Source organism: Loxodonta africana, chromosome 15 (assembly GCF_030014295.1).
Source record: "Loxodonta africana isolate mLoxAfr1 chromosome 15, mLoxAfr1.hap2, whole genome shotgun sequence".
Classification (NCBI taxonomy): domain Eukaryota; kingdom Metazoa; phylum Chordata; class Mammalia; order Proboscidea; family Elephantidae; genus Loxodonta; species Loxodonta africana.
This window is the reverse complement of record NC_087356.1, coordinates 53628208-53643842: the sequence shown is the minus strand read 5'-3', so window position 1 is coordinate 53643842 and position 15635 is coordinate 53628208. Positions and strand designations below refer to the sequence as shown.

Below are 15635 nucleotides of genomic sequence, written 5' to 3'. Positions count from 1 at the left end.
CTCTACTTTCCTACTCTGTAAAATGCGGATCCCACCTCATTTGGTTAATATAAAAAAATGTAAACAGAGGTCAAGTGCTGACAAATAATAAACACTTGGTAAATGTACATCCTCTTCTTTTACTTTGTCTTTTTAGGATTAAAGCCATTAAGTATCCCTGATCCTGTGTACCCTTGAGTGTGGGAAGGGAGATTTAAGTTGTTTGTTGTCAATGCATTGTCAACAACTGCATAATTTTTTTTTTAAGGCATTATTTTTGAGTGACCTGTGAGCATGAGCCACATGCTGGTGGAAGAGGTCAGGATTTGACTTCTTACTTTGGGATCTGTTAGGATGTCATATTACAAGAGAGAGAAAAGAACAAGAGTGGCCAAGCCCAAGGCTCTGGTGCAGAGATTGCCTCTGGCCTTCTTCAGTTAAGTGAAGCTTGCATCCGTTCCACAGTCAGAAAGGTAGCAGCTAAAGACTTCATCTGTGTACAGAGCTCTCAGGAAATACTAGTGATGCTGGGATCACAAAGCCTGAATTATAAAATCCAAGTTTCAAATCCAAGCATCCTTGTATTCTTTACCATCCTGTGTTAAGTCCTTTTTCAACTGTGAATATTTATGCTTCTCTTGGAGAAAACCATCTTTATTTCACTAACACTGATCTGTTGTCTTCTTGTCTTTTCCACTTTTTATTGTCACAATGGTTACGTACTGTCAGGTAGAAGAAGTAAATGTCTGTGGTAAAAAGGTGAAAGGTATGGGGCTTGGGGGTGTAAGTGGGTGGAGAGCTGATCCTGGAGGAGGAAGAGCTCAGTTCAAGGATTTTAAGACCACAGGTATCACTTTTTTTCTATAGATTACACCTTACAGAACCAGCCACAAACTAACCAGGTGACTAATAACACCTTCTGATACTCTCCAGGCAGTCTTTGCCCTGTAACAGGACGTTCATCTTCCCTCATGGCCCCAGGTTCCCCCAACTCTATGCTTACCTTTCTAGTGCAGAATCCAGCATCACACGCAACTCCCGTCCAATGTGAGACTCATATGTGAAGGAGAACTGAGTAGTCTTACCTCTGAATCAGGGTTCCAAAGATCAGATGAAGAACCTTCTGCACATTTTCAGTACACAGCCATCTCCACTGTTCCATGAGCAGCAAGAGGAGCAGATCCAGGGCTGTGTCAGCTAAACCTGTCTCTGCCCCTGGGGGAAGGTGAAAAGACATCGAAAGTGACCCAGACAGGACCCACACTTGAGGAGCATATTTCAGTGCCCAATGGGTGGCACTGGGTCTTCTCTACCTTCTTAGTGGCTGTCTTGTACTTCTGTAGTCCCTCTGCACTCACATCCAGGCAAGAGCTGCCCCCTTCATATCTGTAAAATTCAGGGCTAAGCTCTGTATTCTTTACATTTCTTTTGTTCATGTTCCAGATATTGTCACCTGGTATTTTTATTGTCTTTAAAATATTTTGCATATAATTATTTTGCCTAGCTAGCTTCTGCTTCTTCTGTATTTCTCCAGGATGCTGACTACATTTTGCTCCAAATTTAAGTTTTCAAACTGGTGACTAGTAACTGGAATTGGCAAGGCCAAGTCTCATCCACCCTTACATTCCACTTAGCCCCACAAAGCAGCATGGAAATGTTATAGGCAGCAGGTTTGGGGAAAGATTTGGGCTTTGCTCTCCTGCAAAAGCTTGCTTTGAAAGCTCCTCCTGTACACAGAGCTGCAGGGTTGGGATTCAGGAGGCTGCAGTTTGATGGTAAATAACACAGATGCTAGGAGGAGCACCACGCCTCTGGTAAATGCCATGAAAATGAGTGAAGTTTTTCTTATTGAAGACTGGAAAGGCCACAATGAGTTCATGCCCATGCTCAGCTTCAGTTTTCTGAACAGATGTGTTATTCTATGGGTGGAAACATCTGTTCTCTAGCTCTGTTTAAGGGTTCCCCGTCATCTCTGATTTGCTTACTAGGAGACTTCCCTAAGAGTACATAATGTTCTAAGATAAATTTTGAGATATCTGGTGCTACTGCTGGTGATAAATATTATAATTAACCATCAACAGATATCTTTGGTAGTCTACGACGAATGAGTGTTCTCTGTACCAGCTCGGCCCGGTGTCTCCTTCCTTCAGGGTTCTTTAGAACATGAATGACTTCAGATGAGGACAGATCTGCCAGAACTAAGCCCTCCTTCCTTCTGAGCCCTATCTAATACAGGTTTTCTTCTTCTGTGCTGTAGCTCAAGGGAGCATGGGAGCTGATGTGTTGCCTGCTTCCTAGTCCTTTGTTCCAAGACGGGATATTCAGTTCCCTGGGAAACACCAGCATCCGGAGCCTTAGTCATGCTCCTCAATTCTATTATTTTCTCAGGTCTACATTTTGGGACCATTTGCCTAGAGCTGCCACCATGTGGTGACAATTAGTCATGGCAGTAAAAATAAGAGAGCAAACAAGACATCAGGCCCTCTTGAAGAAAATGGTAAATTTTCTATGGCATTTTAGGCTTTTGAAACTATCAGAGTTGACAGAAGGCACAAACTATTCCTTTGGAGATATGCTGTCTAAAGTTTCCTGACTTGATTTTAGTTAGAATGATAGGATTTTACCCATCCCATCTTATTTACAATTTCTTACAGTTCCCAACACTTTCATGCTACTTCATGTACCTAACCGGTGAGGTATGAGTGTAGGGAAGGGGTTATAAACCCCATGTTCCACATAGTTGAGCTGAAATCTGTAGAGAAGCAGATAGGTGATATGTTCATGGTGGGATCAACAAACTTTCTTGTAATTTCTAGCTCAAAAAACATACTGGGTAATGCCCAGGGCTCCTACTTTTTCCTCCACAGAATACATCTATACTTCTTCTGGGGAGCGACTCACTTGCCCCACCTCAAATGCTTTTAAGGAGAGAGTAGCGACCCCTCTGCTGTACCTGGGGTAACTAGGTGGTATCATTTACTGTGATAGTAAATCAAGACAAAGGAAGAGGTGTAGGAAAATAAATAAATTCCATCCTGAGCATGTTGTATTAGTTGCTATAGCTGCATATCCACGTGGAGATTTCCAGTAGGTAACTGGATATACACACCTGGAAGAATCTCTATAGACATCATCAGTACATGTGTTAAAGCTGAAGGCAAGAGTATGGATGGGGTCACCTAGGGACAGTCTGCAGAGTAAGAGAGAGCCAAAACTGAAGCTCTGGCAGGCTACTAAGGGAGCCAACAAAGGAGGCTGGGACGGAACAAGAGAGGTAGAAAGAAAACCAGGAGAGCGGCAGCATCACAGACACTAAGGGAGAAAGTTTCTAGACAAAGGGAGTAGTCCAAAGGTATGCCAAAGATAACTGAAACAAAACAAAAATATTACACGCATGGGTCTTATCTTGCTGGGTTAGAACTTCCTGTGTCTGGGTTCTCCTCTGCTAGACTCAGCTCTGGAGACTTGGTCTTACTTGTGTTTGTATCCCAGCACCCAACACGGTACCACAAACACGGGTGCTGACAGACCTGGAATTATCACAGCCGTTCTCTGTGGGAGCACAGACTTTGTCACTTACCTGGATCACTGTTGCTGAGGTCACGGGCTGGCATGGCAGCGTCTGACAAGCCACCATCCACACATATTTTGGGGATTTGTTCAGAATCTTTTTCTGGGGTTTCCTCTGGCTGCATTTCTAACAACTTGTTCTGTTTTTTAATAAAGGATTCCATTGCAGACAGGGACAGGATCTCCGATTCCTGAAGAAATAGCCAGCGGCACATCACATAGAGCACACAGAAAGTAGGAGAGCCAATGTAGCACTCTAGGTTCTTCCCCTGGCCTCCCCTGCAAAACCGTCATGGGTAGAGAACCTAATCGGTTCTGCGACCACCTTAGGGCAATTTTTATTCTTTATCCAAGGTGCCAGTAAAATGAGCCTGTCTTTGGATTATCACTTGCAGTGAACACCTTGGGTCATCTGTTTTCACCTGGGATGTCTTTCTCTCTCATCCTGTCATCTATTATCCCAATGCCCTGCTCTTGAAAGACCAACCTGCCAACCCAGAACTAATAGGAATTCCAAACTGCTCACACAGAAAAAATATCCTCAGCATGAAAATTAGAGATACAGACACTGGTACCTATGTCCTTTCTTTCTCTGGAGAATGTCTCAAGTGCCTACAATTGTAGGATCAACATCCCAGTGAGTAATTCCGGAAGCTGTCTAGTCTTTGGTTCTTACCGTATTGCCTTCTTGGAGACAATAGAGGACCTTCTCATGTGCTTCAGTCATACTCAGTGCTGGAGCAATTTTACTGGATGAGAACCTCAGTTTGGACCTGGTACAGAAACAAACAGCAGGAATAAAATGTAATTCATGGTCTTGATTCCCGTACAAAGGGCTGACAAGCATTAATACATCAAAACAAGTACACCCAAACATATTCTAAAGACCTTACCGTGGTCAGAGTTGCCAGGAAACACTTGGCCCTGAAGTCGCCCAAACAGTGTATAGCCTGGCAACTCCACGCAGTCCTTACACTATGTCCCCACAGTGCGTATTTGAAAGGGCTTTTACCAGCGCAAAACAGGGACCGGTTTGTCAGGGCTAGAGACCAAGGGTTTATTTCTCTTTGTTCGTACCCTTTTTGCAACTCCATTGTTCCTCTGGGGTTCCCCATGAAACCAGAGAAGAAATTAAATGATAACCTCAGTGTTTCAAGGAGAGGGTGATCATAAGGACAGACATCATCGTTATCCTCTAAATATGGACCCATAAGAAAAAGGTAAGAACTGTGAGTCTGTTATCGCTGGCCAATGAAACATGAGCACAGAGCGGGAGACAGCCTTACCCACACACGGACATACACACATACACACACTCTTCTCTCTTCGTCATGGTCTAGATATTGATGAAGTCTTTAGTAAGGATAAGTACGTATACTGCCCTTCCACATTTTGGCTATGAGTGTTTCCAGGGATCATTTGGGACCCTAGTACAGGGGAGAGTAACAGCAATCAACCAGCTTCCCAAACAGGCCCTGAAGGTTCCAGTTCTAGCTGTTTCCTATTTATTGCTACCACATGCAACTTCTGAGCCAAGATTTCCAGAAATGATGACAAAGAGAGATCAGTCATAAGCCTTAATTCTTAGTAGGAAAGAAACACCTCAGTTTCCAAGGAAAACAGAGCAGATGGAATATTCATATTCTAGAATTTTCCTTCTAGTAAAAAAAATCCCTGGTCATTCTGGTTCCCACTGACAAGAGCAAACATTCAGCAGTCCTGTTTATGCAGCTTCTGGGACTCCTCTGGTGGCGTGCTGAGGAATCGGGGTCCGGTTTTGCATAAAACTGGAATGTGCAATTCACCTCCTCTCCTCGAGGGTCTGACAGAGGGCATGGGCTTTGGTTGAGGATTGGCGATCAACCTAAGAATTGGGAAAGGGTCCCTGGGCATCTCACTTGTTAGCCTTCTTGCCTTCTGTCTGGGGCTTGCTTTCTGTCTCCGCCTCACTCAGCTCCTCTGTGGGGCTCTGGGGCTCAGAGCGAGGAAACGCTGTCTTCAAGGTATCCATGATAGCACTCACCATCATCTGCAGAGACCAGAGGTACAGGGTCAGCAAAGCCATTCAGACCCCCAGCAGGAACAGCTGAACAAGCAAGCTGTCTCACAGTGCTTTATGTATCAGGAAACATCAATAGCCAAGCTATCTAGCACAGCCTTATCCATCAGAATAGTCAAAGATACCAGTTAATGGCTTAGTGGCAACTAGCCCCTTTCTTCTGTGGCCATAAAAATCTTCTACCTCACACAGTAAGGCAATCACACCAAGGGAAGAGAAGCCAGGAGAAACAGTGGGGTAAACGAAAATCAGGGGTCTGCAGGCTGGGGAAGTGCTTTCCATTTTTTTCTTTCTATAAGAGTGGTTTTTAGTTTCCAAAATAATAATATCTCGACCAAGGTATGAATAAGTAGAAGTAACACAGGTAGGAGCATATGGAGAGAGGAAAGAGTGAAGAAAATTATCAAAAGTGAGCAACATATTCTAGAGGCATATATAATATAAATATGCTCAGAGTAATTCACACAGTAAGAACTCAGTCTTTTCAGTCAAAAGGGATGTGCGTGTTACTTTTATGAGACAAATTTTCTTCTTTAGATACACAATAACAAAAATCACTCAGACCAAAATTAAGGTAACTGGAGTTGATATAACACTTCTCTACTAATAAAAATTCTCATTGAAGAACATGAATTATTTCTATTTCCTGGATGGGAAGACTGACACACAGATATTTACTAAAAAGGAAAACACGTAGGCAAACAACACCCTAAAATATCAAAGGTACAGATTGAAACATTTACTTTTTTCTTTGGCATCTCATGCTAATTAACACATGGCCTCAGAGCCATGGGGCCCTGGTGGTGCTGTGGTTAACACCTTGTTGCTAACCAAAAGGTCAGCAGTTCAAATCTACCAGCCACTCCTTGGAAACCCTGTGGGGAAGTTCTACTCTATCCTATAGGGTGGCTATACTTGAAGGCAATGGGTTTTTGGGCCTCAGGGCAGCGCTGTTCCTTCTTTAACTCATTCTCCTGTTAATCTTCCACAAGTAGCACAGTTAAGACAAGGCTGAAACGGTCAGCTCAGACTTTTAAAAAAAAAAAAAAAGGGCTTAAAAAAAAGAAAATAAAGAAACCCACTGCCGTCCAGTTGATTCCAACTCAGAGTGACCCCACAGTGTTTCTAAGGCTGTAAATATTTACAGCAGCAGACTACATCTTTCTCCTACACGGCATCTGGTGGTTTTGCCAACCTTTCAGTTAACAGTCTATTGCTTTAACCACTGGGCCACCAGGGCTCCTTAGTAAGGGCTACCAAAACCAAACCCAGTGCTGTCGAGTCGATTCCCACTCATAGCGACCCTATAGGCCAGAGTAGAACTGCCCCACAGAGTTTCCAAAGAGCGCCTAGTGGATTTGAACTGCCAACCCTTTGGTTAGCAGCTGTAGCACTTAACCACTATGCCACCAGGGTTTCCTAGTAAGGGCTAAAAGGGCTAGTGGATAATAAACCAGGGAAAAAACACAGGGGATTGCGCGAATGTAGATAATGTAGCTCGGGAAATGTAACTTGCTCTCTAACCTTGCAGAACTGTGGTCTGTGCACTTCTTGCAGGGAGGGGCCTTATCTATCTTGTTCTCTGTAGTATCACCAGCAGCTAGTGCAGACCTGGCTCCAAACAGGCATCCAGGAGTAGATGTTGAAGGAACCAATCAATGAATCTACATGGGACGCAGGCGATTTTACCTAGGCCTTTCCAGTTTGCAGTTTTTTCCATAGGACAGTAAATCTCCTAACACCCACCATATGAAATTCCATTTTATTCCCTGAAGTCTAGTGGAGAAAAGGAAGAACCTTCTCCAGCCAATGAGTGTTTTTCAACTTCTTAAAACACATGCCATCCTTTGATAAGCATGAATCTTATACTTCTGCTCTGGGTATTCTAACACACAGCTGTGATCATTGCTTTTAGGCTCTCCGACATGTAACGCAAATGTCCTTCTCCTACTACCTCCAAAGGTTCTGAGATACTCTTTTGGCGAAGGCACAGTTCTCTCCACACCTCTCTTCTCCAGCAGAGAATCACTACATCAATCCAAATCCAGCTTCGTTTCCTGTCTTTGGGCCCTCTTTCCTGAGTGACCACCACAGGAATGGACCTTCACTTCCAGAAGAGGCCTTCCCGCCCCCACCTAGCCTCTGACGTACAAATCGATCCTTACATGCGGAGAATAACGCTATCACGATACTCCCATGAGTATGTGTACACAAATAGGGTGAGGGTGTTGTTTCCTAACAGGTGCTCACATAATTCAGCAAGTTGATCCTCTAGCCAACACTTGGCAACAGGTCTTGAAAATTCTCTTCCATGTTCTGTTGACTCCTCTGTACTGCAGTACAGTACAGTACAGTGGTCAACCCCCAGGTCCTTTTAAGTACTGTCTCCATTCTGCTGAAAAGACTCTATCTGCACAGATACAAACTGAGGCCGAGCACACTGGCCCTGCTGGTACCTTGTCTATTCTGGAGACCATAAAGGGCTTCTTGACAAAGGCAATCCGAGCATCTGTATTGAGGGCGAGGAACTCCTGCATCTCCTCACTGTTGGCGATCTCAGGAATGGCACACAGTTGCTGCAAAAGAAAGACACAAGAAGACATTCAAGAGAAACTCAGTTCTCAGGTCACTCTACCTTGGTTTAAGAGTCTGGATGTGGTTAGACTGATAGCAGAGCCAAAAAGGAGAATGCTGACCTTTAGGAATGATTCCAGAAGGCTCTTACGGGCTTCTACTCTGTCACTATCCATGTTTCCAAAGGGAAGATCTGGAAAGAGCTTTTTAGGCCCTTTCACATCTTAAAAAAGAAAAAAAAAAAAGCTTAGTCACTTAATATTACTGATTTTCACATAAAACACGTTATATGTATAAAGAAAACAGAACTGATAAATCTATTTCCCTGGGATATATTTTATTTCAGGAATTCTGCAACCCAGTACTACATACCCCAGGGCTATAATACACACCACCTGCTCTCATTACTGATGTTAATACTAAGGTAAAAGAGGCCATGCAGTACAGTGGCTATGAACAAGGGCTCTGAAGTCCAGTTGCCTGAGTTTAAGTTTCGGGTCCAGTCCCTGCTATTATAATGACCTTAAGCAAGTTGCTCAGTCTTTCTTTAACTTCATTCTTTTCTATAAAATGGGGATAATGATTGTTATCTATCTCACAGGCTGTTAAATGAGAATTTTAACATGTGTAAAGTGCCTAGAAGAGAACCTGGAATATATTTCCAAGTTTGGTTCAATATTAGCTGTTGTTATTAAGAAATAAAATGTATGACTGGAATCCAGACTATATGCCCACATAATATTAAAATGTTTGAGTGTTCATCAGCATTTTTTAAAACACTGCAGCCAGTTACTAGTGTATTTCTCTCTCTCTCTCTCTCTCAATGCCGTCAAGTCGCTTCTGATTCATAGCGACCCTATAGGACAGAATAGAACTGCCCCATAGGGTTTCCAAGGAGCGCCTGGCAGATTTGAACTGCCGACCCTTTGGTTAGAAGCCATAGCACTTATCTACTATGCCACCAGGGTTTCCAGTGTATTTCTAGAATTCCACATTTTCTTATCTTCCCTGTGCCCTAGAGGGTGTCCAACAGCAGACAAAAAAGCCTAGTTGTTAAACGAAAAAAGGCGGCAAGGATTTCTGGATAATATTTTAATATTTAAGAGAGATCAATCTATGAACCTGGAAAAATTAATTAAACTCTTCATAATACCTCATGGGCATAGGTGGAAATATGAACGTGTCTATTTTAAATAAAGGACTGCCTCAGAAAAAACGTGACCAGTGCTGTTCAGAGCTGAGCCCAAAACTCCCAAGGCAAACCAGGGAACAGAGGACCCTCAATGCTGTGTTTCCCTCTTCTACCTCTTCCCCCTAACCAATCATCCACCAAGCTCTCAGGCCAGGGTGGCTTCCTGTGGAAAGCAAGCAGGCAGCTGAGGGTTGGGGCAACTCCTGACTTTTGATGAACTTTCGTAGATCTGGTTTCTCCTCCAGCCGGGTCTGCAGATTCAAGAACTCCCGGTAGCGGCGATTCACAGTGTGGTAGGCCAACTGCTGCAGGCCACTGGCATTCTCACCATCGAGGGATGTCTCATACTGTTGAATGAATGAGTTTGTTGACTGAATTAGCCAGGCTTAGGCAATCTCCCACTCTGACTTTAATGACTATATGCTCAATGGCCACACAGTAAGAGTAAAGAAGGGACAGAAGGGGGGGGTGTCCCTATTCTGTTCTGTAAACTACTATGATTGCTCCCTTAAAGAAAAAAATTTTTTTTTTTTTTTAGGCTGCACTAAATACCTGAAACTCCAGTGGTGGCTGAATTAAGAGATGAGATGCACTTTCCAATATACATGGCCCAGAAAGTTCCACTGCTCTCCACCCCTACTTCTGTCCTAAAGCTCTCCACCACAGACACTTGCCTATAAAAATAGCTACGTAACTATTTTTCAAATCCCAAAGACAGAGTATAAAACACAAGGCATAACATCTATAAAAAATAATATGGTCTCTTTCACCCCTAAATTATAGGGTTGGGCATTATAAGAGGATAACCATTTGCCACTACACTGAACTACTGATTATCTATGCTAGTTGAGGGAAGAACAAACAATCCAAAACAGGAGATGAACAAAAATCATTTGTTTGTCTGGAATGCATTAAAGGGACATGTGTTTTGGTTTTGCTTTGGGCAGACTCATCTTCCTAGTGGTTATTCTTAGAGTTAAACTTAATTTTTTTTTCTAAGCACCATAAGGATCCAAGACGTTGTAAGGGGTGAAAGTTTGCAGTATTCACATGCTTGAAGGGCTAGTATATAGGAAAAGACGACTTTACTTCATGTTCCAGAAGAGGACGGTGAACATCCTGAACAACATGAAGGCTACAACTCAGCACATGGGAAAACACTGACAGAGCAGTTCAAAAAGACATAATGAATCCTGCAGCAGAACTATACATGTGCTCACTCTTATTACAGGTGTTTGGCTGAGGTTTTATACTGTTGGCAAATGATTTAAAAAAAAAAAAAAAAAAACCTCCTTGTTGGCAGGACTTGAGATTGGTGTTTTAAACTATTTCTAGAGCCAGAGGGAAAGAGGTATTCATTATAAGCTGATGGGAGCAAAGTGTTCCTCAGACCAGTACTGAAAGGAAAGGTCTAAGTAAGAAATACAGGTGGAATTCAGGGTGCGATTCTCAGACTTGGAGCACCTGAAGTTCTGGCGCTTTCTGTGGAATACTGTGGTTCTTGAGGGACATTATTACACACAACTGGCTATATCATTTTCTTGCTCATTTTTCACCTTGCCTTTTTCCAGTGCTTACTTGGAGATACGTAGTAACACATTATCAAAATTTAGCAACAAAAAAAAAACCAAAAAGAAATAAATACGGGAAGAAAGACTATGAACTTAAAAAATTCTACCCGTCGAAGAAGTTAATTTTTTTCTGCTAACAAGCAGGAAAAAACTGTTTTAATTTCCATGTTGGAATCTGTCATAAATAGAAGATGAATACATGAGAGAAAGGTACCTGTCATATGGAGACCCTGGATTAGGAGGAAAAAAGCCAGGCAAATGACATTAACAAAGTTGTACCAGTCCTTTGAGGCTAGGCTGAGTTATGATCTGACCAGACATCTGCACTTGTAAAATTCATCTATTTTATAAGAAGTTTGTGTGTGTGTTTCTAATTATTTTCATTTCGTCTTATTTGAAAATTTCACATTACTTTTCAAAATGCTAGCTTCATGCTCGAGTTGTGTTAAGCAGATTAAGGAAAGGATCTTTTTCCATTTACATGGATTAGGATTTAATGGGGAGTACAGTACTGAGGCTTGTAGATGGTGGTAGCTTTTGGGCTCAGAACAAGAAAAATTCAAGGGAAGGCAAGTAAAATCCAATGGATAGGGTCCTGCCCAGAAATCCTCTCTGAAATTCTTCCCTGGTAATTTCTTTTTAACTACTAATATCTTCTGTACTTCGTATTAAGAAGGTAAGTATTTATCTATAAATACCCCAGAAGGTATTAACTTCCCCATATCTGGATGTATTTAAGCAAAGCCTTGGAAACCACTTGGCAGAGATGATATGAAGGGCGTACAAACATCAGAAGGCTGGTTAGACTAGAGTAGTAGCTCCCCAAAACTGGCTTAAGGACAGGCTGGATCCAAATCACCTGGAAAGGTACATTTTTAAAAAAACATGTAGAATCCTGGGGCCCTTTCTTGAAATTCTCAGAGTACGTCAGAATCCGTATATCTTAAAAGCAGCCCATTTTACATCACACTAGAGATTGAGCTCATATCCCCTAAGCTAGTGATCCCCCAATTTTTTTTATCCTATTCCTCATCAATAAAAGTATTCATGTATATACCAAAAAAAAAAAAAAAAAAGGCAGCCCAAGTGATTCTGATGTGCAGCCAGTTTTGGGAACCACGGAAAAATGTGACCTTCAGTATCCTGACAACCCTGAGATTCCAGGACTGTTTGTGTGGGTATAGGATAAGAGCCTACTCTGTCTTACAAATTAGCTTCAGATCATCTCCATATAGTTGCTTGTTGAATTAAACACAGCAATCCAAGAGTAGTCTCTTTCCCTGGGAACATTAGCTTCACTGTCTCTCTACCTTCTGAACCCATTCCCAGCCCAGAGCACTGACCACAGCTCTAATCCTGTTACCTTCACGGTGTAGAGTGTGTATGGGTGGAATCCAGTGCCACTGTGCTCCCGGGCAGTAATGGTGCCAGTGATACGAAGGTTCTGGATGACAATTGGGCCATCTGGACTACTGAGGGACTCAAAGCTGAAGGTGGCTGAGCTGAGAGAGCTGGTTGGAGAGGAGGAAAGCAGAACCTGTGGCAGACTAGGATCAAGGGAGCTCACACCGTTTGTGAGATCCTTCTCTAAGCATGAAGGTCGCAGGGGGCAGGTCATTTCTGGCCCCTCTGGGAAAGCTGTAAGAGAAGCAGCATCTCCTTGCTCTACTGGCTTGTCTGCTGTGTCAATCTGGATCTCTGGGCAGGCGTTCAGCATGGAGACCAGGAGGCGTGTCTCTGTTTCTGTCCCTGGATCCTCTTCAGCCTCTGCTCCTTCAGTTCCTTCCAATCCCTCACCATCCTTAGGCTCCAGAGCCTGGGAGCCCCCTAGGGCACATAGAGCATCTCGAATCCTGTCAGACAGTAAGTTGCCTGGGGTCATGAGCATGATGGTTTCTTTCCCCAGTTCAGAGAGTGGAGACTCTAGCTCTGAGTCTTCACATAAGAACAGGGGGCCGCGAGTATCTGGCTGTAGAAAATGACATGAGTTGCTTCCTAATTTTCTTTCTTCTGAAATGCCACCCGAATCTTCCTCTACAGCTTCATAACCTTCTTCAACCTCTGGGGTGGAACCTGAAGGCCCCTCTGGTTCACTACAGTTTAGCAGCGCTGGGGCTGCTACTGGAGAAGGAGCTCTTATTTCTGGTGGACTCTCTACTTCAACAATCAGTGGCAGAGATGTGGGCACCGAGGGCTCTTCCAGGGCACTGGCTGGGTGGAGCAGTTCAGACTCTTCTGCTGGATCATCACTGGCCTTGGAAAAGATGCCTACAAGGACAAGGTGGATCCAGTCAGGATCAGACAGCTTGCCGATCAATGGTAAGACTACATTGCAAGTAATGAGTTCAACCACTACATGGCGTCCAGTCCGGGTTTCCAAGTGCGGCTTAGGCACTAGTCCTCGAAGCAACACATCCACAATGCCACGCGTATGGGTGACCTCAGCACTGGGGCTCTGTACAGCAGGATGTGGGGCTGTAGCTTGGCAGTAAGCCTCCCAGAGCTGTGAGGGCTCAACTGGACCACTCTGCTTTCCTGCAGTGGCTGCCTTTGCTTGAATATAGCTCTGCAGGTGGCAACCACAGAGAATCAGAACTCTCTGGGCAAAAGCATGCCTGTCCACCATGCCCATCCTCTTTCGGAGCTCCTGGACCAACCCTTTCATGGCTGCCTCTATCTCTTCCTCAAAGGCTGGCTCCTGGCTCACTAAGCGATACCAGGATGACACAAAGTCCCGGATAATCATCTGGATGGTGTGGTTAATCTCCTGTTCCAGCTGCCTCTCTGCCTCAGGGCTTGGAGGGCAGATGGCTATTGGGATGAAGCGTTCCAGGTGCAGCCGACCTGTAGCACCCACAATGGCGTTTGAGCCCAGCCATCCTCCCAGCACCACTAGCAATGCAGACAGAAGGCACAGAAGCCACACATTGACCAGAAGGTGGATGACCAGGAGCCAGCCGAGCACAACCCCCACAGCCATCAGCTTCTGGCTACCCAACAGGTTATTAAGGCTACAGCTGGACCCAGCTGGGGTCCCCTGGCTCGGGGGCACAGTCTCTGGCGTCATGGCTGAAAAGGACCAGGTGGCTCCCTCAGATGACTTACAATACAGGATCTTCAGAGTTCAGAAAGGGGGCGTTAAGCTGCGTCCTGGAATGAAAAAATCTGGGGTGTTATTCAGGAAATCAGGCAGGGAGTCAGGCCCTCATACTGCAAGGCTGGGGCAGCTCTTTGTTCCCTCACCGGCACCAACATACACCCCAAACCAGACTCTCCCGACGATGCTTTTGAGAAACACTGCTGCCTTCATTGCACAGACGGGGGGCCTTTGGCTGCCTCGGGGAGTGCGGTGCAGGGACCTTCGGGCCCCCCAACACTTACAAATGCCCGAGGGCTGCTGCCGGCCAGGACCCGATCGGACACCGGCAGTGTGGCGGACTCATCTTGTGTCCTTTCCACCGGCCCTCGGCCCGCAGCCACGGCGGCTCGGGCTGACGGGTGACTGCGCCCTCAGCCCCGGTTCCTGTCAGGGTCCCGGGCCAGCCGGCCGCCGGTGACGCCTTCCGGGGTGACGTCACTGGAGAGAGGCATGCTGGGAGAGCGGGCGCTCGCGGAGGTGCGGCTCTGCCGGCGCCACCTAGTGGTGAAGAGGCATCAGCGTGACAGCGTCAGCGGAAACCGGGCTCTGAACCCGAAGACGTGTACAGTTCCCAAAGTGGTATCAAACAGAGATTCGCCCTCCGTCAGTGACTTCAGACTGTCAGCTTCTTAAAAAAAAAAAACAAAAAAACCCAGTGCCGTGGAGTCAATTCTGACTCATAGCGACCCTATAGGACAGCTCCTTTAAAAGGACAGCTCCTTAAAAAGGACAGCTCCTTTAAAAGGACAGCTCCTTTAAAAGGACAGCTCCTTTAGTGCACCTGAAAACATGTCCCACGTCTTAATTAGTAAGTGAAATCTGCAGACGCCTCTTAGTGTTTAGGCAAGCTCTCAATAATCCAGTTTATTTTAATCCCATGTGGGCATTTTTTCATTTGCATGACAAATTTTAACATCATTTCTCTTGCCCCAGAAGACCACCCTTTCCCAATCCTCAGCCCACCTAACTTGTATTCAAGACAAGCCATAAAATATTAATACGGAGATAAACTTAAATAATGCATCACAAAATCAAATTTGTGATTTGGGGGTTATTTACCCAAGCAACCGAATATTTTAAGCATCTGCTATGTTAAATCACGCTGGTAAGTACTGTGGAGAAAGACATAGCCGTTCTTGTCATGTCCCCAGTTAGCCACAAGGTCACCTCAAAGGATTTGTGGCTAATTGGAGAGAGAATTCTATAATTGTGAAGATATTCAATAATGCAAGTCAGTGTAAGATACTGAAAAATGCAAAAGTATTCAGGAGCTGGAAAGGTCACTGCAAGTTGCAATGGTTAAGAGGGACCTCATCAAGAAGGTATCCTTTAAGCAGAATCTTCAAGGGTGAGAGTTTCTTTCTATTCACCTCTGTCTCTCCTTCACTGTCCTCCCCCAAGAAGAAGGGAAGGCAGAGGTAGAGATGTGTTTCTAATGTTCTTGCTTTGGAACGTGCTGTTTGTTTTCAGTTTGAATAGATTTGCCTTTATTTGTCTAAAAACCAAAATCAAACCCATTGCTGTTGAGTTAATTCTGACTCACATTGACCC

General features: G+C 44.4%; 1 protein-coding gene across 3 annotated transcripts in view; it reads right to left on the bottom strand.

Annotated features, from left to right (window-relative positions):
- The window catches only part of SNX19 (sorting nexin 19), a 42578-nt gene extending 28081 nt beyond the window's left edge, over positions 1 to 14497 (bottom strand). For 2 of the 3 annotated variants that reach the window (XM_003417466.4, XM_064268851.1), the window contains exons 1-8: positions 12309 to 14497; positions 9583 to 9721; positions 8305 to 8405; positions 8065 to 8184; positions 5448 to 5578; positions 4226 to 4322; positions 3560 to 3740; positions 1065 to 1194 (exon numbers count right to left, since the gene is read on the bottom strand). In XM_003417466.4, the coding sequence (XP_003417514.1) occupies positions 1065 to 1194; positions 3560 to 3740; positions 4226 to 4322; positions 5448 to 5578; positions 8065 to 8184; positions 8305 to 8405; positions 9583 to 9721; positions 12309 to 14012 (2603 nt within the window). In that variant the 5' untranslated portion in view covers positions 14013 to 14497. Of the gene's footprint in view, positions 1 to 310; positions 313 to 1064; positions 1195 to 3559; positions 3741 to 4225; positions 4323 to 5447; positions 5579 to 8064; positions 8185 to 8304; positions 8406 to 9582; positions 9722 to 12308 lie in introns of all 3 variants that reach the window. The other variant, XM_023557047.2, reaches the window with a different exon arrangement.
- Positions 14498 to 15635: the final 1138 nt, after the last annotated feature.